Here is a 27,782-nt window from a genome sequence, read left to right on the forward strand (position 1 = left end):
TTCCATCTCCTACCACTAACTGTGGTGGTTTAGCTGCAGTATGGCAGGAGGTGGAACATTTAGGCCTCAAAAGAACTTTTTTGAGTTGAAAATGAAAGAGAGAGGAAACTAAATTATTAACTATTCACAGGTAAAAATCCAAGTGCAGGTAAATTGAATCAGCAGTGCTTGAATACTATGCACTCCCCATGGCTGGGCTCACAGGCACTTTTTATCCAATCAGATACCATATAATCTTTAACAATATTTCTATAGGGTCCTTGAGCACACCTGTGATAGAACAGAACCCTTTCCCTGTCAGCTGATCATTCCCCACTAGTGCTGACATCCTTACCTGCTGGGCAGAGTATCCACCTGGAGGAATGAGGAGTTTGTGTTTCAAAGCTGTACCAGGGCATCACTCTCCAGATATGCAAACACAGACTATTGCCCAACACTTCATTACCGAGGATTTTCTCCACACTTCCATTATGGTGTGGAAACCCTTCTCCTTGCAGCAGCTGTCACAGTGGCTTCTCCTTCAATGGAGTCATGAAGATAGAAATAATACCTCCTGCTGACCTTCTATTACCTGTCTCTTTGCCTGTCTCCATGGCCAAAGGTGGATCTTTTTCCCCAGTCCCACTGCTGCCCTTCCTATCTTGTTGGCCCAAGTACCGAGGACATCATTTCTATGAGGCATCAAGTCCTCTCTCCTGCTCAGAGATCATTTTCCCTCTCTTTTGATCAAAAGACAAAGGACTTCAGGGCTGCCTACTCAGGCAACCGGTACAGGCCCTAATGAAACTCATTTAGAGCTCATCAAAGGAGGCAGGATGGTAGAAACAAAAAGAGGATGCATAAAAATCCTCATACCATATTTATCCATGTACACAGAATGTCTGTAGCCCCCAGTCATGCCCAAATATGGAACTAGAAGCCTAATCCTAGAAGATTTTTTTTTTTAAATCTTTCAAGGAATGTTTGCTGGCTTGATTCCTTAAATTATGTGTCTCCCCAGGGGCAGTAAAGTTTTTAAGTACTGGGGACAATACCCATTGTTTTTAATCAAAGCTACTAAAATGATGCTTTGCAGTGAGGGTTGTACTGCAGAACTGAAACACAGCTAAACGTCTGGATGTCTTAAAAATGCTTAAACACTAAAAGGACTTCTGCTTCTCTGTTCATCCTTGGAAAAGGTCAGAGGGAAATGATCTTTTCTCCCTGCATCATGCCAAGTTTGCAATCTGCACAATAGAGAAGATGGGCTTACTGAAGAAGAAACGTGCCCAAGACTCTCTCCAGGGAAAATAGTCTCCTGGTAGGCTGTGCTTCAGATGTTCTAAACAATGTGAAAATTTCTCCTGTGAGAAGACATAATTTGGCAGGAATCTCATCCTACAGATGTAAAGGGATTTGTCTCATGCTCTCATTCCTCCTTCAATCTTACTGACTCTTCCAGAAATTCTACTATAATCCCCTTCTATGGAGCATGGATTGCTTTGCCCACATGGGAGCACAGCGCTGTCCTCTCCCCACAGTGTACAGGTAGAGGAATGTGTAACAGACAAAAAAATTGTCTTATATTCTTTTGATTTAGTCCAAAGACTCCTTCTGTGATACTAAGAATGCTGTATTTTGCTATTGGCACAGCAATAGCCTAGGCCTTCTCTTAAGGTTCTTGAGATCAACCCGCCACTGACCGTTGTTTTGGTAACCAGAGAGTAGGAATAGAAATACAGATTTTTAAAAATAAACAATAATAAAACATTTTCCTGGTACTGCTTACCCGCTAAGTACACCGAGAACCAAGTTAAGTACAAAAAATGACCCTATGATGATTAGTGTAACAAAATAGATCCAGGGCCAGTCCCTTCCTATGGCATCATTGACCTGGAAGAGTGGAATGATAATTAGTGAGACAAGCTCAGATTCTGAGCACTGCAAGGCTCCAGCCAAAGAGATCCCAAGTCACCAGCAGTAAGGTTCTTCAATAGCCAGTTTTCTAGAAATTTATGACAGGTTGACATAAATAATTTTGAAGGCCCCGAGGTTGAATTTCTCTGTCAGGGAATAACACCGCTTTTGTTACCTGCATTGTTATTTGCAATATTTGAACATTTTGTCAAAGTATTTCAGAGCTGATGTGAAGCTTCCTTGAATTCAGATTTTTAATCCCTCTGAAAGAATCCTGGTGACAGGGAAGAACCCTTATTATGGAGTCTTGCCCTGTAGCATTGGAAAAAGGACACCAAAACTGTCAGCTTACCCGCTCAACACACCAAGAACCAGATTTAGAACGAAAAAGGATCCAAAGATGACCAGACTGACAAAATACACCCATGGTAACTCATAGCCCATAGCGTCCTGCATCTGGAAAGACGAAGGAAAGTTAGAAGACAGAGAGGGAAAGCAGAAATGATTAGGCAAAGGAACAGATGGAAAGGTTTGTAAATAGAGCCTGTGGTTGGTTTATACATAATCATACCAAGTGTTTCTGTTTGTTCTTTCTGATGTGACCACTCCTTTGATTGTTTTTTTTTCTCATCTATTTCCTCATTGACCTATTATTAGTCAGTGACTAATACAGCCTAAGATATAACAATGTGCCCTACTGGCACTTTCTTGGATGCTCAAAATTGTGGACTTACTTTTTTGAATTTACTTAAAACACCTCAAAGGGTCCACCCCATGAATTCTAAACTTGGTTGCTCACATATATGACTCTCTGTTGCCAGGGAAAATACTTCTAGTTTTTGGTAGGCATTGCCACAGTGTGCTGTCAGATCACATTTACTTCCCACGTGCAGCACAGGTACCTCAGGGAGGAGCAGGTGGGAACTGGGCAAATGCTGATCTTTCTGTGTAAATCTTCACAGTTTACCACAGTGAGGGCAGTAGCTTTGTTCTTTCCAGGAAGGTCTTTTCAAGGCCCACCATGTTCTGACCTGGCCAAGTGTTTCCTAAAGCTTCCTCACAAGCTTCGTTTTCTTGTCTTGGAGGATGAATCACTTACCAAAACACAATTCCTACACAACAAAATACTAAGAGAATCTGAGAGTGTAAACTGAATGACATGGATTTCACACTACTTTAAGCATCTCCACATGAAGCAGGCAGAATTATCTTAGCACCAGAACCTGTATTATAAGAGGTCCAGTTCTAGCCCACAATAAGATCTTGTATATATTCTAAAAGCATCTAGTACATAAATGCTATTTCATCTTGAAGTCTCCTTCAAAGTTCAAAATTTTGGAAAGTTGCTGGATATCTTAATAGAATCTCACTTTCATAAGGGTATCAAAAATACCAGAGTCCCTTCTTTAGTCTTCATAAACAATTATCTTTGAATCCAGAAATAGCATCATTAAAGAAACAGATGGTGGTTAACATTTTCAGGAGCACTAAACTGATTTATGAACATAAATTGCAGAATTTAAAGTACCTGAAGGCATAAAGAAATCTACATTCCTTTGTTTTCCACTCTTTTGAAAATTTTGTCTTCTCTTTCCAGGAAAATGCTCTTTCCTTTGCAACCTAAACATTTGTTGGAATCACAGGAGAAATATCCTTCCATACATGGGCAATGAGACACACTTCAGGAGAGGTAATTTCACTCAAGGTTCATAACAACTTAGGAAAGGAATTTCAGACCTTCAATAAGACAAGGCAGGAGAGTAATGCTAATATAATCAGTTCTTTGTGGATGGAATCCCATTATCCATTTTCTTCCAAAGTAGAGTCACTAAAGTTCTTGTCTGGAAATAGTCCACAGTAAATGGACTGATCTAGAACTCCATCTCCTTCAGCTGTGACTGAACTGAAGTAGACTCATTAAAAAATAACCTCAAAATCTGCCTCTGTGAAAACAGTTCACAGGATCTCCTTTCTCACAGGACAAATACATTTGGTGGGCAGAAGAGTACCTGAGATGCCAACATTCCCTAAGCATAACAAACTTCTTCCCTTTTAATAATTTTGCAGGATTTTTCAGTTCGTTTATAAATCATACTAATTACTATTTATGCTTGCAAGCCACATTTCATCCCATGTGACCAAAAAGTAGCACCCCTGGGGTCTGCTGCACATCAGGGCTTTAATGAGAACAAAGCATCCTCAAGTATAAAGATGGAAGCAAAAACTCACCTGAGATCCCAGCTGGGAAACCAGGAAGGCAAAATGTAAATGCCCAAGTTGTAATTAAGTAAAGAAATGAGACTTAACACCCTCTCTCTCCTATAAAGAGCACCAATATCTATTTAAAGCAATCTGCACAAACAATGAGTATGGATGACATTGAAAAACTACCATAGGAATTTGCACTGTGGGCACAATGATGAATTGACATCCCTCTAATTATGATAGATGGTGATAAAAAAGCCTGAGCTGCATGGTATTTATATATCATCAGTTTGGGATTCTTTGTCAGCTGGAAAAGTAGAACTTCTCAAAGCTGTGGTACAAGAGAACTGTAAAGAGCAAAAGCCAAGGTGCCAGGTACAGAGGTCATATTCATGTCAGGAGAAGGTCAAACCTTCCTTGGCATGAAGAAATTTCCAGATGGCAAGAAGTTCCACCATGTCCTGGTAAAGTATATAACTAGAATATAGTGTACTCTGTTATTCCCAATGCCTGCACAATTGCATAACAATTGTACCAGCTAGCATCAGCACAAATTAGTCCTGTAAAGCAGACCTGCATTCTGGTACACAGAGCATTTGGGACTTCTCGGACTGAAAATTTCAGAGGTCAGCTTTTTATCTCCTTTCTATTGCACATTTATATACATAACAGAGAAGCTGAGGGGCAGAGACAGCAAGAGCTTCTCAAGCAGAGAGAAACTGCCAGTATTTGGCAGACAGCTGAGTCTGTCTCTGTTGCTGGACTTCCCTACATTTGGGGCTCTCATGTCTTTTTTTCTTTTGTAGCACGTGAGATTATTCCGTTATTATGAGGTGAGATTATTCCTGTGGGAATAATGTCACCCACAGATGACAGAAATGTATGCTATATGATAATATAATGTTAAGTGTTTGTTAAATTATGTTAAAACATCCCTGCAATAAGGAAACAGTACACTGTGAGCTTACACTGTGAGCTCCTGAAAAACAGCTGCAGGAAAAATGCAGAGAAATAGGTTGGTGAAAGCTGGGGGGAAAAGAATAGGAATAGATTTACTCAAAACAGTAACAGCAAGGCCAGAAGTGTTGCCTTCTGCACCCTCCTGAGTGCAGAAAATGAAGTCTGCAAAATATATTTTGTACTGTTACCCCCAGAAAACAGGAACCGACTCAGTTATAGGTTACCTCTCCAGGATGAGCAACTCCTGGTACACAGCTCAGTTTTGCAGTGCCTGAGTGAAACACTTCTCCCTGAGTGTTTACTACTAACCCTAGGAATCCCAACAGAAAAGGTAGATCATCTTCTAAATTCACAGTTCAAAACAAAGACTATAATATCAACCAGTTGAGGTCCCAATTATAACTTTCAGTCCAGGTGATTGCAACCTGATGCCAACTTAAGCATGTGTGGAACAATAGTTACATTAGCTGGAAGCTCAGAATGAGTGGGAAGCTGCAGATTGTCATTTATGGAAATAATTCTGCTTTCTGAGTCAAACTGCCCAACCTCTCACAGCTCACATCTCAACACTTACATGTCACTACTCTCAACAGTGAGGAAGCTGGCACATTTCAGAGCATTCATGCATCATCTCTCAGAGAGCTTGGAGATAAGGATTCCTTCTCATTATTATTTCCTACATAGTCTCTCTGGCACTGTGGGGACATCATTTGGCTCATTATGCCTCCGCTTTCCAATCTGCAAAGTGGGAAACTACCCTGCCTCACTGGGTACTGTCAAAGAAACCACTCAGTTTCATGACAAAAAGAGTTCATTTCAGCATATCCAAGGTCTGCTGGAAGAGCTCCATCTTTGCCAAGCACCCTTAACTGCTCTCATGCCTGAGCATTTCAGCAAAGGTTTTTCTCTCAATGGTACAGGTAATCACCTAGAAATAACACCAGGGTTTTTAATTCTGTATTCTGCTGCTCTCTTTTATTATCAGCAGTTTCAGTAGGGGCCAAGGAATAAAAGACTTTCTTAGTAGAACTTTGTGCCTCTGTTTTCTGGGTTTTGAGAAGACACAGGTGAGATCACATTGGCAAGGCCACAGGAGACATTCATGCATTAGTTGTTTGGTCATTTTTTCTTTCCCAGGGATAAGAGTCAGGCACATTTGCAAGTGTCTCATTCCTTACACAGGCACCATAGTTCAAAGACAATGTTGGAGGCATAAAACCTATTACCACAGTGGTTGAGCATCACCAAGCACAGGCTTTCAGTCACTTAATGGGAGGGGTAGACACATTCACTAAATTCTGCTGACTTTACATGTCACACACTCACACCCTGACACTGTGTGCTGAATGTCTTTCAAAAACAACAGAGGGTCACAGGAAAAGTTTAATCCATCAGAAAAGGGCAGCTGGAAATCAGTCAATGGAAAGCAGCAAGCTGAATGAAAAATGAAATCTGCCTCGTTCGGTGCACAGTGCTGGAGAGCTGCAGCTTAATGGAAAGTAAGTTAGGGCACCTGGGCTAGGCTTCTGTTCCTCAAAGGAACAGAAGCTGTTTGTTAATTGATTTCTAATGACTATAGAATGGTGTGATAACACTTTTTAAAATGCTAGTACTACAAGTATTCTATAATGAAATGTAGTATTCTATAAGGAAGTGTATAACGTTCTACAGAGTAACATTCATTGAGAGGAGCAGCATATTTAATAAAATTAAAAGGCAGCAAATTTGGAAATTTTGCATAGAAATGCTATTTTCTGTAACCCATCTGTGGAATTTACTGCCTCAGAAAACAACCTAGCCAAAACTAATGGTTATAGCCAGTAGGAAGGTCTCTAGCTGAAACCAAGTGTTTCTTGTGACAATCTAAAATTGATGAGTATTGGGAGCAGGAGACAACAGAAATAACACATAACTATCATTAAATCTGTCCTCCAGCTTGAAGACTTTGCTTTGAAAACCATCTTTTTCAGGAACAGGGCTTAAGCACCTTCCTAACTTTTGGGATATGTAGAAGTCATTTCCTCAGCTCAGATCAAAGATCTCATGGTAGGCTACTGGCAGGCAGAGCTCAGGGGATGCATAAAGCATCATGCAGGTATTGATGAGAGATTGGGATATTTATCATTGATCAAAGAGGTTTTGCTTCAAACATAAATTTTCCTTTTCCACCTTCTCTTTCCTTCTCTTCCCATGAATATTTGGGTGAATGCATTTCATTCACAAATAACCTCATGGAATGAAAACTTTAAACTCTTCTTTTTTTCCTTTTTTTTTTTTTGTAATAGGATGATGAACAGTTTTGCACTGTCAGAGAAAAACGTTCTCTGCCATACTTTTCAGTCACAACTTGGGTCCAACTCCAATTATAATAAATAAACATAATAAATATATAATATATTCTATATAATTTTTATAATTACTCAATAATAATTATATATACTTATAATAATTACATATGATATATTATTAGATAATATATTTATATAATAAACAAAGGATGGTGCTTTACTCTTCACAGCTATAGTTGAGTTGACAATATTAAAGAAAAAAATATCCATATCATGGACAGGAGGTAAACCCTACATCTCACACTAGGGTTATGTGATCTGGGAAGTAGAGTACTCCTACTCTTATAATATTTTCTTTGGCTTCCATTGAATGACTTCATTAAGTCTTTTCTTTGTTTCTGAAACTTCACTTCTTTTGAAATTTGCACTCACACAGTCAGGGAACAAAAAAGACGTCATAAATCCAGGTGTTCCTTCTGAAATAATTAAGGTAGGGTGAATTTCCTACAAAGTGTCTGCATACATCTGTCCAGTGAAGAAGCCCAACTTTGAAAGATCTCCCTTTCCTCATGCTAGACATATTGCATCAGCAGAAACAGATGAAGAACAAAATATTAATCCCAAATGAGAAAAATTATATTGCTGGCAGCTCCTAACAACATCTAACTAACAACCATAACTGGTGACAGCAGGATTTTTGAGGCTGCTCTGCAAAGAAAAAAAAAAAAATTTTGCTCAACACAACAGTATCTTCTGGTTTAACTCCTCCACTGCAGACCAGATTTGGGCTTAAGAACCTTTGGCTCTAGAGTACTTTGAGTCTTTACCTTGAAAGCTCTTGGGAATTATCAGAGGATGTGTGACAAGAAGGTTTGACTCCCGTCTTTCTCTCAACTTCTGCTTACAGATCTGAGGCATCTGGGAATTGTCTCATTTGGTCTTAACTTGCAGTGGGTAATAGGATTGTGACTATTGAGACTGTGACACAAATAAATCAACCTCTAAATATGCATAAATTTAGTGTTGTTCGCTCTGGTAATGAATCCTGTACATTATGTTTTCTATGTGATTTCTAAACTGTACACTTCTTATGTTATAATGGGGCTTTTTTATGTAATACCTGTGATAATTATATTGACTATGCAATTTTTAATGTATTGTAAACCTTGCTGCTTTTAACAAGGAAATTGTTTATTATTAGTCACAATTTCTAATTTTACAAATCTGTAAATGCTTAAAAGAAGCCCCAGAAATATGTCAATGAGGTGACACAGAATTAAAGATTGAGTAACAAGAGACACATTACTAAAATTGACTTTCTCTGTGTGATAGGCTCAGTAAGCCAACTTTTTACAACCTGTGGGGCGAACAATGAGATTGTTTCTCTAGCACTGAAATTCTGCATCTCCTGAATCTGCTGGTTTGTTTGGAGCCTGAATGGTGTGAGGCTGCTGTGTATCATGTCAATAAAGACATGAAAAAAGTCATACTTTTACTTGATAAATTCCTGGTTGCTCTCCACATACACTTGAAGTAAGTCTATAGACACAACATACATTCATCTGACTTCACCATTCAGGAAAGGAGCAAGGAAAGGATCATATTTCCCATTACCCATCACATATCCTAAAAGGTGGATTTAGTGCATTATTACATAAGCATGCAGATTCCACCTTGCAGATCCTCCACTGTGTAAAATCTAATTAATTGTCTTTGCTTGGTTGGTTTTTAATCCAGCAATCATGTGTGTGCATAATTCAAGGCACATAAATGAATAATTCCACTGAGGCCAATGGTCAATATTATTGTTACCAGTGGGAATGAGCTGATATGAGTAAGTGCTTTGCTCGAATAGGCTGGGGCACAGAACTGGGAGGAATGTATGATTAGGAGGTAATCTTCAGAAATTCCTCAGGAAAAAAATTGAAGCTTAATGTACACGGTGACTAAAAAATGACAAAAAACATTTAAGCATTTCCATCTATAAATTTGAGTGCATAATGAAAAGTATTATCATCTTGTTGACCTGGAATAGTCTTTCAGATGTTCTGAGTCTTTAGGACAGGCGAAAAGGAGTGGGAAATTAAGGTCTCAGAGCTGACCCAAGAGAGAGAGATGAGGATAAAAAAATGACAAAAAATCCTAACTTTGTAATAAGCAAAAATGTAAAAACTAAAATAAACTAGACCTACTTTTAATGACTTAGGAACAATGGCTTAAAATACAGGCAAAGGCCTCCAGATGTCTTTGCTCTTTGTCTGGGTAGAATTTCTTGCTAAGCATCAACACCCTAATAATCTTAGAGGGACTCTAAGCCACAGTCACTCCTTAAAACTGTTCCTAAATTCACATTTTGTAGCTGGTGCTATCAGATGGATGCAAAGGAGACACCAGAGATTTCAACCCAACTTCAGTTTGAACAGATGACAGTCAAAGGAACAAGCAGCACTTGATCAGCTGGTCCTGTTTTGACAATCATATTTCTTTTATTTTGAAATACTGAAGAAAAAAAGGAAATTTTAAGCTCAGTTGTCTTCTCCAATCTCTTAAGGCTCTACTTACTGTGTTACCTCAACTATGGAATTTTACAAATTCTGTATGTGCATTCTCTAGGTACATATAAATACCTATAACTTTTTTCAATGTCTTCATGAGAAAGGCAAGACAGAGCTCAGTGAAGAAGACAAGGGCACAGGGATCATGAACCAAGGCAGAGAATGCTCCAGAGAGGTTATTCTGCTATAGAGCCACTGCGGGATAAAGATGAATAATTTAGACAAGACTCATCACATGTTGGAGAAATAGTAGGACAGTAGGAAAAGTAAGAGGATTCCAATGTTTAGCTTGGTTCCCCAATCATTTTGAATACTCTCAAGTGATGGAAAGAGCAAATTAAAAGTCATTCTGAGGCAGAAACATTGGCAATTTGTACAGAATTCTCTGCAGGAGCTAAATGGAGCCATTAACTGAGAAAGAACTGCCTTGATGAGGACAACAGAAACATCAAGATTAATTTACAATAGAGAACCCCTGAGAAAGAATCAAAGAAACTGCAGCAATGGAAGATGAGTCCAGAAGAGAGAAGGGGAAGGTGGCAGACAGATCTGAGAATGGGGAGTCTGCAGAGGTTGCTTCTTCACCTCTCCTAACAAAGATTGAAGGTCTTCAAAGATGTTGAACCTGCTATAAATGTCCTCACCCAAGTTCACCTGCCCTGATCCAGATGAACCATAACTTGTGGTTTATTAATTAAAAGCTTTTGGTGTAGCTATAGTTCATTGCTACACTGCCTGATCTCCCTGACAAGAGGGTGCAGTCTCCAGAAGTGGCCAAGATTCCCCACACAGCCCTGCAACAGAAGACAAATGGAAGCAGTGCTGGGGCTCAATCTTCAGAGCTGTGAGAGAGCACACTCCTGCAGGAGATACACCTTGACTGGCTTGAGCTTCCTGGGGACACTGTGCAAAGGCAGGAGTCCCACAGAAAGGGTCCTACCTCAAGAGCAAGGTGGGAGCCGAGATCAGCTCTGCCTCAGAACCAGGTCATTGCTTGATGGCAAAGTGAAAAACACATCAAATAGCTCATCTGAGCTTCTCTAAAGTTATACAGGAATGCCACTTTGCTGTTACATGGAGCAAACCATGTTTGCTTTGCTTGCATGCAGTTTGAGGGAAGTGTATTGCTACCAGTAGAATTTGCCACACTTATTTTTTATAGCAGCACATTTTCATCACTCATTAAATACAGGCCCATTTTCAAGGATATGCACATTTTATCAGCTGGGAAAGACTGTATAAAGTCAGAGAAACATAGAAAAAGACCAAACTTTCATCTATCTAGTCCCAGATGACTGATACTGACTGTATGTTGTCACTGAGTCTTTCCACTGTGTTTTTTAGCTCTCAGTATATAAGCACTGAACTCCACAACATTATTTTACTCGTTAGTAAACTTCCACATTCATATTTAATCTGTTTTCAGCTTGGGTGCACATTGTTTTTTACAGTCTGATGTTTTTTACCAGACCCAGCCATTATAAAAAAAACAAGGTCTCTGTCTGAGGGTAGGGAAGAGAAATACAGCTTGCATTCAAATACCAGCAGGTCAAAGTGTCTGTGGCACACAATGCTTCAGCTGAGCTGTTTTCCACTGCAAGTTATTTCTGTTGAAAATGCTTCCTGATCTCCAGCACAGCAGTTTGTGCTTGCTGGAGAGGTAGAGAATCATAGAACCATTAAGGCTGGAAAAGACCTCTAAAGATCAAGTCCAAGCACCAACCTAGAATCAACACCCTGTCCAGCACTAGAGGGGAAATGCTGAATGTGTTTAGCAGTGTCCTAGTTAAATCTGTGGTTTCAAATGCCCTTCACCCATGTTTACTGTACAACTTCAACAGATGGCAAAGGCCATTTAACTTCACACTTTTCAAAACAGAGGGAAAAAAACCCATTAGGCTCTCCCTTCACTTAAAAAATCCCAGCAGTGTTACTGGCCTCTGTTTTCACAAAGTGGCAACTTTTATTAGCAACCAGTAGTGCTCCAAAGGGACATGCACTGTCATGCCAAATCAGTGGATTTGCTCACAAAATCTCAGCATATTAAATTTTGTTAATACAACTACCTCTGGGAAATTCCTCTAGTCAGCTAGGGGAGGGGAAACAAAAATAATCAGGAAGAAACCATTTATACATCCTCCCATCCCACCTGCAATTTTGTGCTTTCTTGAGGGACTTCTCTGTTTTTCTGTGAAAACTGGAGGGTGCTACATATCTCTGCAGCATGTTTGGCAATACAGGGATTCTGAACTCCCACTAAAAACATCAGTTACACAGCAAGAAATCCTTACATCAAAGAAAAATTCTAAGCTCCAATAAAACTCTTGCTTTGCCACCTCACTCACTTTCTCCAGGCTAAATATGTAAAAGAGAGAAAAAAAAATTGAATGTATCTCAATTCAGTTTAACATGGAACACGTTAACCAAAAGTGAAATATTGAAATTCAATTACTGCAAAGTGATAAAGCAACTCACATTCTAGAGCATGCTGAAACAGCTGCACTTTGAGGATGTAAAAAATTCCCTGAAACTGTTCCCTCAGAAGTTAGATGGTTTTTCTCAGTGGTGGCTCAGGTCACTCTGTCTGCTCTGAAGCTGTCTGGGTCACACAGACCAGTGGGGAAAGAACAGGCCAGACACAGAGCCAGGCTGGCTCTTGAAGATGTGAGGCCCAGACTGAGCAGCTCTTCAGCACTTCCCACAAACACATCCTGCAGCCAGCTATGCCAAGCCCTTGCTCTTGATCCATCCTGCTTGTTGATACAGATGACTGACAGATCATTTCCCCACCTCTCCTGTACTCAGCAGCTGCCATCAGTAGTGGTATTACTTTGGCCTGATTAGCACTCTGCTCTTCATGGTTCCTGAAAAGTGGATCTGCTTAGAGGAGGTTCCTGCCTTTGAGCCACCTGCAGTGTTCTGCAAAGCAGAGAGGCCAAGAAGGGCCATAAAGGCTCTCCTTTCTCTCATCTGACTGATTACATGGGTGCTTGTTGAGTGAATTTGCAATTTGCAGAAATGCCATGGAGTGACCTCCAAAAATTGTTTGGTCTTGTGTGACTTAATCAGACTTAATCAGAGCTCCAGAGATAAAAGTGACAGAGATTTATGTGAGTTGCCTTATTCTCACATAAGTGTGTACAACTTTTTTTTTTTTTTTCCCTTTAAAAGGAAAAGGTTGGGCTTTGAAAAAGTCATTCAAGAGCCCAAAGGCTATTTAGCCACAGTTCTTTCATTACAGCCACTGCAGCAGTTCCATCTCTTACTGCTACTCAGTTATGTAAAAACCTTTTTGCCCTTTAAAGTCTTTGGAAATACACGCCAAAAGAATAAAGTGTTCAATTCAAGCATAAAAATATCTCCTATGGTGGTGCATTTCCAAATATAAAAATTTCACTTCATCTTAGAATTCTGGGCTATCCCTTCCTATCTCTGTTTATTTTGTGTTTACATTTGCATGGCTGATTATCCAGAAAGGATTTCTGCCTGTATAACTATTCCTGTTTTATAAATGCTTCTATTTATCTCAGTGCAGACTGATAGCAATTTCTTCCACAGCTACATCAGAACAGTACTGATTGCTGCATGCACAGGAATATAAAAGCACACACTATTCATTGATTTCCATAGTCAATTAAGTCCTTAAAAATAAAGATTATGAAAAACAGCACTATAAGATGTACATAATCACTACCTTCTTTAAAAAGTGAAGACAAGACTGTCAATTTTTTTTTTTTTGCACCTGATCAGTTTATTCCAAGTTCTTTCATATTCAGTTCACAATCTAGGAATCCTAGGAAAATTCTACAATTTAGATAATTAATCCAGTTTCCAGTTGTGAAATCACATCCAAAATGATCAAATAAAATGTACAATATCTAGAACTCGTAGCACAGAGATAATAAACCTTTGTCTGATAGGCACTCAGGGATACTCTAAAAGCTCTAGAGGGTTGCTGGAGAAATTATTATCAATGAGCCTGAATGAGCTCCAGCTGCATTACTGACACAAAACTACCCCTTCTTCTTCTCTTGTGAGTCTTATAAGCAACACCACATATGTAAGATCAACACAACATTCTGACTGATTCCTTCTAGATGTGCTTTAAAAGTCAATAGGGTCAATGCTCTGTGGTGAATATTCATAGAATAGTTTGGCTTTGAAAGGACCCTTAAAGGCCATCTAGTCCAACCCCCTGCAATGAAAAGAGACAAATTCCACGAGATCAGGCTGCTCACAGCCCTGCCCAACCTGACCTTTAATGTTCCCAGGGGTGGGGAATCCATCAACTCTCTGGGCAACCTGTGCCAGAGTTTCCCCACCCTCACTGTAAACATTTTCTTCCTTATATCTGATCTAAATCTGTCCCCTTTCCATTTTAATTCATCACCCTCTGTCCCATCACTACATGCCCTTGTAAGAGAACCACTACAGCTCCCTTGTAGGTCCCCTCTAGGTACTGGGAGGTCTCTCTGGAGCTCTCCTTCTGTTCTCCGGACTGAACAACCTCAGCTCTCTTAGCCTTCCACAGAATCACAGAATTTCTCCACAGGAGAGCTCCTCCAGCCCTCTGATCATCTTCCTGGTCCTCCTCTGCACTCACCCCAACAGCTCCATGTCCTGCCTGTGCTGGGCTCCAGGGCTGGATGCAGCACTCAGGTGGGGTCTCACCAGAGCTGAGCAGAGGGGCAGAATCCCCTCCCTCCCCTACTGCCCACAATGCCCTGGATGCACCCCAGGACATGGCTGTGTGCACATTGCTGGGTTATGTCCAGCCTCTCATCCACCAAAACCCACAAGCCCTTCCCAGCAGGAAGACTGATACCTCTGATTGACTTCTAAACCCTTTGTTTTACACTTCTGGTCTCCGTATATTTTGGAAAATATGCTCAATATTGTTTTTAGGTCTCCAGTTTGGGTGCAGTTCAGAGGGTTGGAGTTACAAGGAGACGGTTCTAGAGTGGGCTATGGGTGCAGATAAACTACACCCTTATGACCACTCATCATACTGAGCCCTCAAATCCTGCCCAGGCAGAAATCCCTCTGAAACCAATGAATAAAGCCAATATTAATGGACTAATTCTCTTTGCAGGCAGGAAGGACTTGATATTCACAGTAACACTGGTGAAGATTTAATTGTATTGCCCTTTGTCTTAAAAGCAAGATGTTAAAACAAGTTAAACTCAAAATAAACAATAATTTAGTAAATGGTTCTATACCCATGACTTGTGTCCTGACCTTAGGCCTATTTCCTTGTCTTTTTCTTTCCCAGGATCTGGGTAATGAACCAGTCTGTTATTTGTGAATTTGTCTGGTAGATATGGGTCCACAGCTAACAAATCTGATGATGTATTTTTCAGAAGGCATCAGTCATCATTTCTTGATAAAACTGGTGGTAGGGCTCAAGAAGTGCACACACAAACAGAATCACTCAAAATCCTAAATTGTATAGAAATGTCCCAGTAGTTTAGCCATTAATTTTATAGCTCTGGGACAAAAGATTAAAGACAAGAACAATCTCTGTGGTGATTAGACAGCAGCAATTAGGATACAGTCTAAAGAAGAACAAAAGAAAGAAAAGTGAAAGGGCAACAGAAAGACAGGGCTATTAAAAAGGTCCTTCCTACACAGGAGCACTGGGCAGAGGGTCTCTATTAACACCTCCCATAACCAACCCAAAAAAGCTTATTTTTAATAGAGAGTTTCTTTTTATATAGAGGAAGAGGGCTGAGAAGTCCAAAGTTGAGTTCTGAAGGGCTCAGAAAGACTTCATTTCACACAACAAGTGTATTGGACAAATGTTCAGCAGCAGGTTTTTGTGGCAGGTGCCAAGGAGTAAGTCACTGCTGTTACTCACTTTCAAGTGAGTGGTACAGCAACCATTACAGTTGCATGCACAGTTGTTAACAAGGAAAAGGAAAACAGACTGAGGTCAGAATTTATGCAAATTAAATGTGCAAACTGCTTTTTCAGTGCATTGATGCTGTGGCCCTTCAGTGCTCTGAACTATGGCCCCTCTCCCCTTACCCACCACTGTTACAGCAGATGGAGATGAAATAACCTCTGCAGTCACAGTGATGGGCTGCTCACAGTTGCATGCTTATTCTTTGTAAGTTTTTCACATTCATGCAAACCCCTGCCAAAAAGATGATTAAAAAAACCTCAACCCCACAACAATAAAAGCCCAGCATTTTCTTGGAGGGGTGGAGGTAGATGGGGAATAAACACCATGGAAACATGTAGACAGATATATTCTTAGAATCAGATCATTCTCTTTTGTGGAAAGCCTTACTAATTCAAGCTTAAGTGCTGCAAGAATAAAGGGTTAGAAGGAAAAACACAGCTGGCGAAAATTGGGGGTTGCAGCTCTGCGTTTAATGTCTTCCACTTTGTGGCAATATTTCTGAATTTCTCACGTCTTCTTCATTGGCTGCAACAGGCTGGAGGAGGGGGGTGAGAAAAGCTCACAGAATCTGTCAATGCTGTCAGCAAAGTAAATTACATCTGTTGTTCAATTTGTTCCATTCTGATTTCATGATGCGAACTGTAAGGGTGACTGTAAGCCCGTGTTTCAAGCTGATTTAGTGACTCTTGGAAGTATGACCTCAAAGACTGAGAGGTGGAGGGAAGTTCCAGGACAGCCTGTATGTACATCTATATCTATATGTGTTTGTCTCTGCTGTCCCTGGGGATGTGATGCTCCTGAAAGTTTACACTGATTCAGTCTCACTGAGTTGTGTCTCTCACTGCACTGTGGTGGCTCTTCTGCACTGTTTTAGACTATTAACTCATTTTTTTTGCCTAGGGGCTGGGGAAGACTAACAAGGATTTTTTAAGTCTGAGGGAGTTAACTTCTTATGTGCCAGTTTGGACATCTCTTGCAGGGACAGGTTAGTGGCCTGGATGTCATCCAGGCTTGGCCTTAGTCCATCTATAATAATACCACACTCTTAAGTTTACACTTAGAGCCTTGAGGTAAATTGTTCCTGGAGGCACTGCATGTTATTTTCGGAGACTCCACCAAGTATTCTGAAGTGTTGCCCAAATGACATGGGTCAGAGCCAAGACTCCAAAACTGATGGCAGGCTCAGGGTTGCTCATTATTAATAATCTTCAAGCAGATCAAGCAGAATTACTCAGCCCTAGAATTCAAGCTGTAAGGGGCAAGCAGAACAACTCAGGACCAGGTTCTCCACTACCCAGCAATGTGAACAGCCCAATACAACAACACTTGGTTGTGTTTTGCAATTTCTCTCTGCTTTGTTTTCATTTATACATACAATTGCTTAGATGCAGGGCAGTGGAGAGACCAGGCATGTAAAACTCAGGCTGCAGTGGATAGATTTGCATGCAGTGTCACAGGTCTCCAGCTGCAGAGAGCACATGGCACACAAAGATGAAAATCTTTCTAGAGACAGGGCACTGGCCAAATTGTGTTTAACTCAGAAACAAAGGTTCCCCTGAAGGAGACTAACAAACTGATTAAAAATAATTAAAAAGAAGATCCATTAGGGAAGGTTGAAAGAACTGAATCTCCTCAGATTAGAAAAAGATTAAGGGAAGACAAACAATGCCTACAAATATTTAAACACTATGTTATGAACTGCTCAGAGATTAATTTTCCTTCTTAGTCAACAAGACAATACAAAATAATGGACTGCAGCAGAGGCTGATTACAAAATACCAAATGATTCAATTTTCAACATCTGGATTTTCGTCTGCTGTTGGAAGTTTCCAAGACAGATAGGTCTTCAGAAATGGGCCTTGGTGCCTGCACCAAGCGAGCTGCTAATAATGCTGACTGATCACACATTAAGGAGAGTTTTGAGAAAAATAACCTCAAATCCTTCTAGAATGCACAGGAAAAGTGATAATAGGACATATCACAAGAGGTGCCTGTTTGCTCAGTGGTTCTGTGGACTGGCTGCCCATGAGACCAAGGTGCCTGCATGGGACAAAATAAACTTGTAAGACTGAGGCAGTACAGGAGATGTGTTTCTACAAACATGTGACACTCCCTTCCACAAAGATCAATTCTTCAGTGAAGAGTTAACAAGGCTGTTTTGCACAGATTTTCATCCTGTCCAATATAGTTATTTCACATTAAAAATTTGGCTCTTTTAAAGTAATTATCCTCCCTTCCATGATAGAAGTGTCAACCTGTTTTCCCTAACATTTTTCTTTCCCATTTCAAAAAAAAAAAAAAAAACAACCAATCTATTCACAAGTCTTATCTGCTAAGAGAGAGAGAGAGGAGATTGGAAAGTGTATTGATCTTAGTGATGTCAACTCCTTCTAGGGAATAAAAGTTTATTGCTCTCCTGTCTCTGACTATCTTTTTGTGAGGATGTGGATCACAGGCTGGGAAACAGTACTCCATGAGAGAGGAGACAAGCTTCCCTGCACAGGTGGAAAGGCTGCACTGGGAAGCATGAAGAAGGAAGCAGGAAACTGAAGTTAAAATTTGAAGAGCTATTAAGTGAATTAGGAGTCTAGGGCTTGTGGAAGGTCACACAGCTTTCTAACTTTCAAACATGCAGCTTTAACCTTGCAAACTGTGGCACAAGACAGACATTGGTTTCATGAAAACACTACTATGTTTTTCAAGGCAACATGCTGAAATGTGCTAAGCTCCCTCCATTCCCACTGGGAGAAATGCAGAGATCTAGGGATCTGTCAAAAGTTGGGTTGTTTTGGGTTTTTTTTAGAAAATAAGAAGATATAATTGAGAAGCACTTGTATAAAAGCTCAAAGCAAGGGAATTGCTCCATTGCCTCAGCACTGCCAGCCAAGAAATTCAGCCCAGAGCTTTATCTGTTGTTCTGCTGAGTTTTAGGTCAGGCACACATTTTCAGGTTTAATAAGGGAGCAAAGAAAACTCTCTGCATCTGCATATATGTCCTTGGAAGACTAATCTCAACAGATACCAAGGCCCTGATCAGGCATCTGTAAGTCCTCACATTGTACTATGACTGCATGTGAGAAATCTCAACAGCATGATCAAGATTTTGCAAAATACAAAGTGACATCCTGACCTTTTGAAATTAATGAGAATTTTGCCATTGACCCCAGCAGGACCCCAGATTCAAACCTTGTTATCTACCCTGAATTGCAGAGGAGCTAAGAACTTAACAGTCTGCTTGAGCTTTGAATTCTCAGCACTTTTAAATATTAGCTCACTAGCTTACATTGTTAAGTGTAATGAATGACCTCTGAAAATCATCACTTAAAATTTTTGTCTGCAAAACCGTCCAATTTGCAGCCAAAATTTTCTTACACTCTTTTTCTACTTGTACTTTCAGTTTAAAATGGACAACAAACTCTGTATTTCTAATTTAAATGACTGTGCAGATTTACTCCCTTAAAAAGCAAAATTTAATTTTTGTGACCTCACTGTGGTTTCAGGAGATTTTTCAGAGCTGAGAAGAGAATAGTCTCCTATCTCTGCACCCTGTGGAGATGCAGCTCCCAATGGGCTGTCTATGACAAGTCCACTCTTCCTCAGCCAAAAAGGCAAAGACCAGGGAATAAAGTTGTGTATGAGTCAGACTGCAGTAAGGAAACAGTGGCTCACAGTAAATTTAAGGTAGATATTCGTATCCTACCTCACTGAAATTCTTTCTCCAGCAACTGAAACGTTGCATCTTTTCTATCCTTTACCATCAAGAGTACTCTTCCTTTTGATCTGGCTAAATTAAGCTGGAATGCCCTTGTCATGGACTCTGGATCTGACTGTATAAACCACAATAAATATGGTTGGAAATTGCATGAAATGGCAGGGTGAGTGTTTAGAGACTGTTTCTACATATAACTATAAAAGCAGTAGTGTTTCTCCTAGGTGTGCTCTGCAGCAGGTGCCCAAGCAACACCTGCCCCCAGCATGGCACAGACCCCTCTGCAGAAGGAAACACCTCAGACACCTCCCTTACCAAAAGGCAAACACTGCTCAGGGCTGAGTTCTGGCTGCTTCGTCCATATAGCACAAAGAGGCAAAAGTCAGATGGGACAATTGTATTCTTAGGATTGTTTCCAGCAGCTTAACCGAGAATGTCTGCCAGCTCAGGTGTTCAGGCATTTACTCAAACTTTGTATTTTGTGATCTTCAAACATAGGTGATACCTTTTTTCCTTTATGAAATAAATTCCTTCCTCCTCAATTACTGTCTTTTTTTTCTGTAGTGCTAACTCTTATCATTTGTAGTCTTGTCTAGGAATAACTGGGAACTGTTGATAACAAATATTTCTGCTCTTCTCAAAGCAAGCATTCTAACAATGCCATCATCTAAAAGGCTCACTATATGCATGCCTCTAAAAATAATGACCATCCATCTGTATTAATTTAAGGTCTAAGTTCAGCATTCTGTCTCCAAAGAAAAAAAAAAGAACAGCTCAGGAAATCAGTGAAAAAAAAAGCTGGCTGAATACCAAACAAAAGGCACGACTAAAACCCAGTTTGCTGCAGGGATACCATAAAATCAGACTGTCTGCTGCAGTCATGGTAGAAAATTTCTTGGAAGTGAGTATTTACTTTTGGCTCCTGTTATTAGATAACTGATAATGAGTTACAAATGATTCATATCAAGCCACGAAAATGACACATGGGCCCTAAACGGTGGGAATTGGAAGGGTCTTTCATAGCACATGTCTTTGGAGAAAGTGATGATAACGTGTGGAGAAGTTTCACAATTCTGAATAGTAAACAGGGCCAAATATATTTTCATTTCTTCTTCTAATATCATTTACTCTCTCCCATTCCCCTGTAAATAAATCCTCTCTATTACACACAGCATGGAGAAATATGAGCTAAATGTGGTAAAATGCAGGTGTGTTATATGTAGCCATAGCTGAACTGTCATTTCACTCAGTTGTTCTTCTGACTTTAACTTCTGCTCTTTACTATTTTATTAATCTATACCCTCTTTTCTAGTAATGGCAATTTTTTTTCTCTCTGAGACCCAGACTCCCCTTGTGGTTTGATCTCTGCCCTTTATCTCAGGCATTAAAAAGAAGCGATAGTCACTATTCTAATCTAAGCTTAAGAAGATAAAGAGACAACTTCTAGCTGTTCCACACAGAGACCATCCTTTGCAGATAAGCTAAATCTTCAAAGGGAAATCTTGCAAACTCTAAATCACTTGTGGGTAGAAGGCAGCTTTAGGCTCAGGTCTAAGAGAGAAGCTTGTTGACTAACAGTGCAAGCTGCCTCAGTCCAGATTATCTTTTGTGTGCTTTGAGCCTTCTCAAGTCAAACTGCATCATGCATTTTAACACGTCCTTCCATCTGGAGATCCAGGTGTGTCATGACATGCCAGACTTACAAGCTGGTGTGAGTCTGGGTCAGTCTTACACAGACAGGACTGTGCTGTGAATGAATGAAAGACCTAGGTCATGACATACTGCTGCAAAAGCCAATAGCCAGAGCTGTATCCAGAAACACATTTATATATGATTTACTGGTGAAAGCTAAACCTGGTGTTAACTCCTGCAGTATAATTGTATTGCAGTGAATTTCCCAATACATTAGGAATTAAAAGGTACAAATTAAAGCTGAGGAAATGCCCAGAATTAGGCTACAGGACAAGATGAGTCTCCATTTATATTACAGGTAATATCATATTTTGACTAAACATACGAGCATGATTGATACCAGAATCAGAGCTAACAGCATTAGAATAAATTCTTCTATGAAAAAAGCCATAATCAGGAGTACTGCTGGAATTTGTGAGGCCTTTCTTATAAAACCTATAAACTGATCAGTGTAGTGCCTTTGTGACACAAATGCCATGGGTAGAGCACATGGTTGTCTGTCACAAATTCTTCTACAACAATAATCTGGAGATGTACAAGATGTTTCACTCCTGCAGAGAGGGTCTTTCAATGACTTTCTCCTCAACCAAGGTACATTGCAAACCTCCAAATCAATAAGCCATCTGCCATAATTCAAAATTAAAACATCAATGGAAAGTCAACATTTACATTTGGTTTCATTGCACCAGAGAACCCCTCCACCGTACTGAGCAGTAAGCTGAGTTAATTCAAGCTCCATGCTAGCAACCATGCCTTCACTCTAGAGAACAAGCAAGAAAGCTAAAGCCCCCAAGTTTCAACAGAGCTGTGAGCACGAGCAGGACTCAGCCCGGCATTTTCAGATACGTACCCAGTAGAGCACATCTGTCCAGCCCTCCATGGTGATGCACTGAAACACCGTGAGCATGGCAAAAGCAAAATTGTCAAAGTTGGTAATGCCATGCTTGGGTCCCTCCCAGCCCGCCTTGCACTCGGTGCCGTTCTGACACTGCCGCCCGTGGGCAGACTGGGGGGCACACGGGGACGGATCATCTTCTGCAGGTGTATCTTAAAGGAGAGAAGGGGAGAAAACAGCTGAAGGAAACCATTTGGCACACTGAGAAGCAAGTGAAGGATATCAGATTTCAACAAATGTATTTCACAGTGAGTTTGACAGATTTCTCAGGAATACACAGGCAACTGCTCGCTGTCGAGCTTCACTTTCTTTTTGCAAAAAATAATAGCCAAGCTGTCAAATTTTATAGTCAAAACAGAGATGAACTTTCCCTCCCCCCCGCCAAAGCATACCCTCCTGTGAGGAAGAATTCATGCCTTCCAACATGACAGGGAGTATCAGATCAAGCCTATCATGTTTCATTAGGCTGAGTGTCACGGCCAGCATTCTCCTACTGCAGCCACCTGGCATCTGGGTTAATCTGGGAGGCACAGCACTGACTGGCACTGCTGGAGGAGGCTGAGCCCCTGCAGCAGACAGGCTTCAGTGCTCAGGAGACAGGCTGATGTGGCACTGGGCCACTGCTGAATTACAGCAGGGAGTGTCTGGGGCTCTGCTCTTTTGGCATTTAGATAATGTGTGGCATTTTATCAGTCACCCAGTGGCACTCAGAAACTCCAGGTCTGCTGCTTGATTATCCATCCTTTATTCTGTACAGGTGTTTTCAAAGACCTGACAATCTATACAACAAAGCAAACCAAATGCTTTGGTATATAAAGAATGCTCCAGAAAACATTTTTATAAGCACAGTAACTTCTGCAATGTATTTTTTTTAAATATACAGATTTCAGATCTTAGTGCTGCATTTTTAACAGATGCAGGTATGTATGTACGTGTAGGGGAGTGGGTAATTATGTTTGCTTCTCATCTTATTATATGGCAAACAATGTAATTTTCCAAAATTGTGATCACATTCTGATCACGAAAGAATGCCAGAAACAGTAATATCAGAATTAGATGCTGTAATGTAAATACTTCCAGACAGAATGAAGAAAAATACACCCACTTTAAAGATGCAAACCACAGTGACAGCTCATTATAGTTCTAGCATCATGTCCAGAAAATGAAATCTGCCAACATTATAAAAGCAAAAAATATTGAACTTTTGAAAAAATTTTCTGCTGTACACTGTTTTCTTATGAGCTGAACTGGGTACTAGGCATTAATATCCTCTACCACATGAGAAATATTTGCTGTTCAAGATCAATAAATCAAACTAAAATTAACAGACAGTTACATGAGTGACAGTGCAATTGAATTGTTTTGAAATGTGAATATTTCTTTCTGCAAATAATATGAAATAAATAAATTTCATGATGAATTTGATGTAAAAAAGTTTCTTCCCATTAATATAATTTTATTTTCTTTCTGGTTACGCTTGTAACCAAAGTTGCAGCCTGTGACTAAAAAAAAGATACTGTCCTGAATTATGTGTTCCTTTACAATGATACTGGTTTAAAACAAAGATGCATTTGTGTATGACATTAATAATAAAATATATGAGGTGTTCATTTCTGTGACACCGTGTCCTGCATAGCTCAATCTGCAGCAGAGAAATTGTGAAACCCCCAAGAAGTGAGCAGTAACAGCCACCCATCTCCTGTGCCAGAAGAAATGTTCTGTTACACATGGGAGAAGCCTCCCTCTGAGAATCTTGTCTGTTTGTGTGTGCTCCCCTTACCTATCAGTCCCCCTTGCACATGGTAGCAGGTCTTGTGCATCTTCCCCATGAATAACTCCAGTCCAATGATGGCATAGATAATAATGACAAACAGCACCAGCAGGGCAATATGCAACAAAGGGACCATGGCCTTGATAATTGAATTTAAAACCACCTGGAGACCTGCAGAGAGAACAGAAGGAAGCACTTATCAGCAAGAGAACAAAATTCAGAGAGGCTATAAATTGCACAGTAGTGTTTCAGTTTTATTTTTCCCCTTCAGTTTAATTCATTATTGTGATGATGCAAAGATGTACATTTACAGATTACCTCCCTCCAGATGACCCCCCCAGCATTTCAAGAATTTACCACTGCTTCCAGATCACAGACCAAAGTGAAACAGTTATTACCTTACCTGTCACCAAAACACCCCCATGCTGAGGAGGGAATATATCAGCTAGCTTGTTTGTTCTTGAAAAGCAGACCCAAGGTGTTGCACACATGGTGCTGAGGAGAATTACAGTATAGGAAAAACAAGGAACAACAAGCCTGAAGAGGGACAAGAACTATGATACACACGAGAGGGCAAATGCTGGGGTGCACAGAGCTGCACTCCAGAGCATGGGAAGAGGTGGCAAACTGAAGTCATGTCCCCGCTCTGATGCTGGGGGCTTCCAGAAGTCAATCCAGTCCCAGGCAGAGCCTGAAATTCCTAAGAACCACCAAACCCTTATTGAGTGAGAGCTCCCAGCCCTCTTAGGATCTTCCTGTGCTCCACATCCACCTCATTTAACTTCAGTCTCAACAGAGGGAGAGTCAGAACCAGCAGTGCTGATTTTGTCCCAAAATTTATGGGTCACCTTCTCACAGAGGTTGCCCAGAAATGGATATAAGCAAACTATGATTACATGATTGTTAAGGTTGAAAGCCCTAATCATGAGCAAGCTAAACATTCCCAGAATGGCCCAGAGAAGGTGACTTGTCTACAAGTTTTCTAAATCACTAAGCAGCTGTACCCTCAGATGCACTTGACTCAAGCTGCAGATTCATGTGCCTCCCTCTGTCTCCTTCCCCTCATTTTGTAAAACCAGAATAATAAAGCCAGCCTCATAAGCCTTTAGTAAGGATTTGCATTTACAAAGATCTTAAAGTTATCACTTTGAGTAGGAATGATGGCAATCACTGTCACTGGCAAGTTATTAATGATGGAAGTATTGAGAGGCCTCTAGAAATCTATAGTCTACAAATAGCCAGATCAGAACAATTACAAGCTCATGATTTTGCAATGACTGAGAGCCAGAAGTCATTAATGTCTCCTGCAAATGCTGTCATCTCCTCAGAGAAGTTGGTATTAGCTGTGATTTTTGAAAAAAGTGATTCATGAGTTGTAAATGTCTGTTATACATCTGCCAAGAGAGCTTGTGATAACTAATAACTTTTAAAATCTATCATCTAAGATCTTAGACTTTTTTTTTTTCCTCTCCCAAACTAATTTAAATACTTTCTAATGAGGATGACACATCTCTTGACAAGCACTTTCCCTTGAAGACAATCCACTTATCAGCTTACAGCTAAGGCTGAGACTGCCTTTGCTCTACAGCTGTGATGGAACACAGCAGAAACAACAAAATGTGGCATCAGCTGCCCTGGCCAGGAGCATCCCTCACTGCTGCTAGCAAATACAGGCTGGATTCTAACATCTCTCAGACGTCAGAACACTTTTTTAGGTGTCTACAGGTGGTTCAGCTATCTATCCAAAGGTAATGCCATTCAGCATGAAACATTCTGGCTTTCTCAGAGACTCCTACATGAATCACATTACTGACAGCATCAAAACATCCTGCACAGGAGTGGGCCACTCTGCTTGCTCAGTTGCCTCTGGGTGCTTTTCTCAATAAGCAGTATCTCTGGGGGAAAAAAAATTGCTGTGTTTACATGAGGCAGTCAGCCTTTTCCTCTAAATTCACACATCTTTCAGTCTACCAATTCTAAATATGCACCAAAAATGAAGTGGAGTCAACACCAGCATTGCTCCAATTCTTTGCATTGGTCAGGAATGTTACATTCCCCAGAAAATTAAAACAATGTCTCACCTTCTCCCAAACAAAGTGCAACAGTACAAGAAAGTTAAAAGACTACAGATGGCTGCAAACCTGAAAAAAACCCCCACAAACTTTGCAGAATGAAATATTTGTTGCTTCAAATAAAGCTTCACAAAAGCAAATAAAGGCCTCCCTTTTCAGTGACTTTAGGAGTCTTGTTAATCAAAAATGTAGCCAAGCTTATGAGGTTAAGAGTTCTAACACCAGATTTTATGTAATTTACCCTTAATCATTATTATTAATTAATTTTAACATTCATTGTAGGTTATACCCAGTACTCTTGAGAGGGTACTGAGGACAGACAAAAAGACAAACAAAAAAGCTCTCTCATTTTAAAAACAGCTTCATTAATACCATGAAAGTGCTTCAGCCTACTGCAGATGTCCAAAGAAGATAATATGTGCACAAAGCAATGCCCTTTGTGTTAACAAAGCAGTGTTTGTGAAAACAAAGGTTTGCACCATAAACTTGAGATGATGTTTAGATGGTTGAGGAGAGCATGTACCACCAGAAGATGTACAGCACCTTCTGCCAGTTTAGAGAAAAGCTTCTTGAGGATAATAAGCCAGCTTTGAAGAGGACATGAGGTACTGAATGCTTTTAGCATGAATTGATGTGTGTGCTGTGCAGTATCCCTTTAGGGCACAGCCTGTTTTTAAATCCAGATGATTCCAGTAATTGGCAGACTTAAATATGTTACCATCAAAGTATTCAGAGAGTTTCTAAAAGCTAAAAAACATTATGTGGCAACTTTACAAATGCCCTCAGGAGATGTAATGGATGCTACCTGCAGAGAGGCAAGAGACCCATGCACATCACCAGGCTGATTGTTGAGCTCATTGCTGCAACACAGCTGCTGCCTGCAAATTGCTTTATTCTGTCAGGCAGCACAAAGAGCTGCTGCAAGGAATGGCACAAGGAACCATGCACAGGCACTCAGAAATCTCCTTGTACTGGCAAAGGGGAGAACTGGGAGAGGGGATGAGGAGGGGTTAAAGGAGGGAAGAACCATGGGTATGTGGAACAGAGCCACTTTTTTAATAAAAACCTCACATGCTTCAAAACTCATCAAATCTGTGTTCTGAAACTCCAGAGGTGCAGATGCATTCCTGATCAGAGTAAATCAAGGAGAACCACCCCCTTATAAGCAGCCACAAAGACTTTTCTAACCAATGGTGAGAATTCTCTACACTTTTCTGGGCTTTTTCTCTGTGCAGAGGAAGAAAAGAGAGTCCAGCTTATAAAAGAATGTTTTCTCTGTCCCAGCTCATGTATGCTCTACATATGTGCATGGTGCAACACATAGGTGTCACCCCACATGGGTGTTCACACCATTGCATATCTTTGGCATTTTTTTCTCACTTGTGGAGGTAAGGCTTGCAGTTCTAGCACTGAGCTGTGCAGCTGATAATCGTAATTAAATCAGAGTGCCTGGTGACTTGACCAGACTGCAGAGCTGGCCTCTGGACTTAAAGGAGGTGATGCCAATAAGTGCTTTCTACAGCAGAGCCAAGGTTTTACAGTGCTGCTTGCAGAGGCTGGCAATGTCAGCACTGGCCAACCATAAACACAGGGTCTTGAACTTAAGTACTGAGAAGTAAATATAAAAATAAAGGGTTTTCAAATATTTGGCATTCTAAATCTACTTGTTTGTGTGCTGGACTCTTTGCAGACATCTGTTAAGGTAAAGCATCTGCCTTGAGGAGCTCACTCCAGGCTGGACACAGAGAGCTGCACAGGGATTAGGGAAAGTGCAACGAAAGGGATTGTTTGCACCTTTTCAGCCCACACTTTGCATCTGTTAATAATTGAAGAT

At 40.4% G+C, this 27,782-nt stretch overlaps 1 protein-coding gene across 7 annotated transcripts in view; it reads right to left on the reverse strand.

Annotated features, from left to right (window-relative positions):
- The window catches only part of CACNA1C (calcium voltage-gated channel subunit alpha1 C), a 416,406-nt gene that overhangs the window by 143,776 nt on the left and 244,848 nt on the right, over positions 1–27,782 (reverse strand). For all 7 annotated transcript variants that reach the window (XM_071422178.1, XM_071422182.1, XM_071422181.1 and 4 more), the window contains exons 6-8: positions 23,886–24,047; positions 22,061–22,257; positions 2,249–2,352 (exon numbers count right to left, since the gene is read on the reverse strand). In XM_071422178.1, coding sequence (XP_071278279.1) covers positions 2,249–2,352; positions 22,061–22,257; positions 23,886–24,047 — 463 coding nt within the window. The remainder of the gene's footprint in view (positions 1–2,248; positions 2,353–22,060; positions 22,258–23,885; positions 24,048–27,782) is intronic.

This window comes from Agelaius tricolor, unplaced genomic scaffold (assembly GCF_023055355.1).
Source record: "Agelaius tricolor isolate 1412-34295 unplaced genomic scaffold, bAgeTri1.0.p SCAF_3, whole genome shotgun sequence".
NCBI lineage: Eukaryota > Metazoa > Chordata > Aves > Passeriformes > Icteridae > Agelaius > Agelaius tricolor.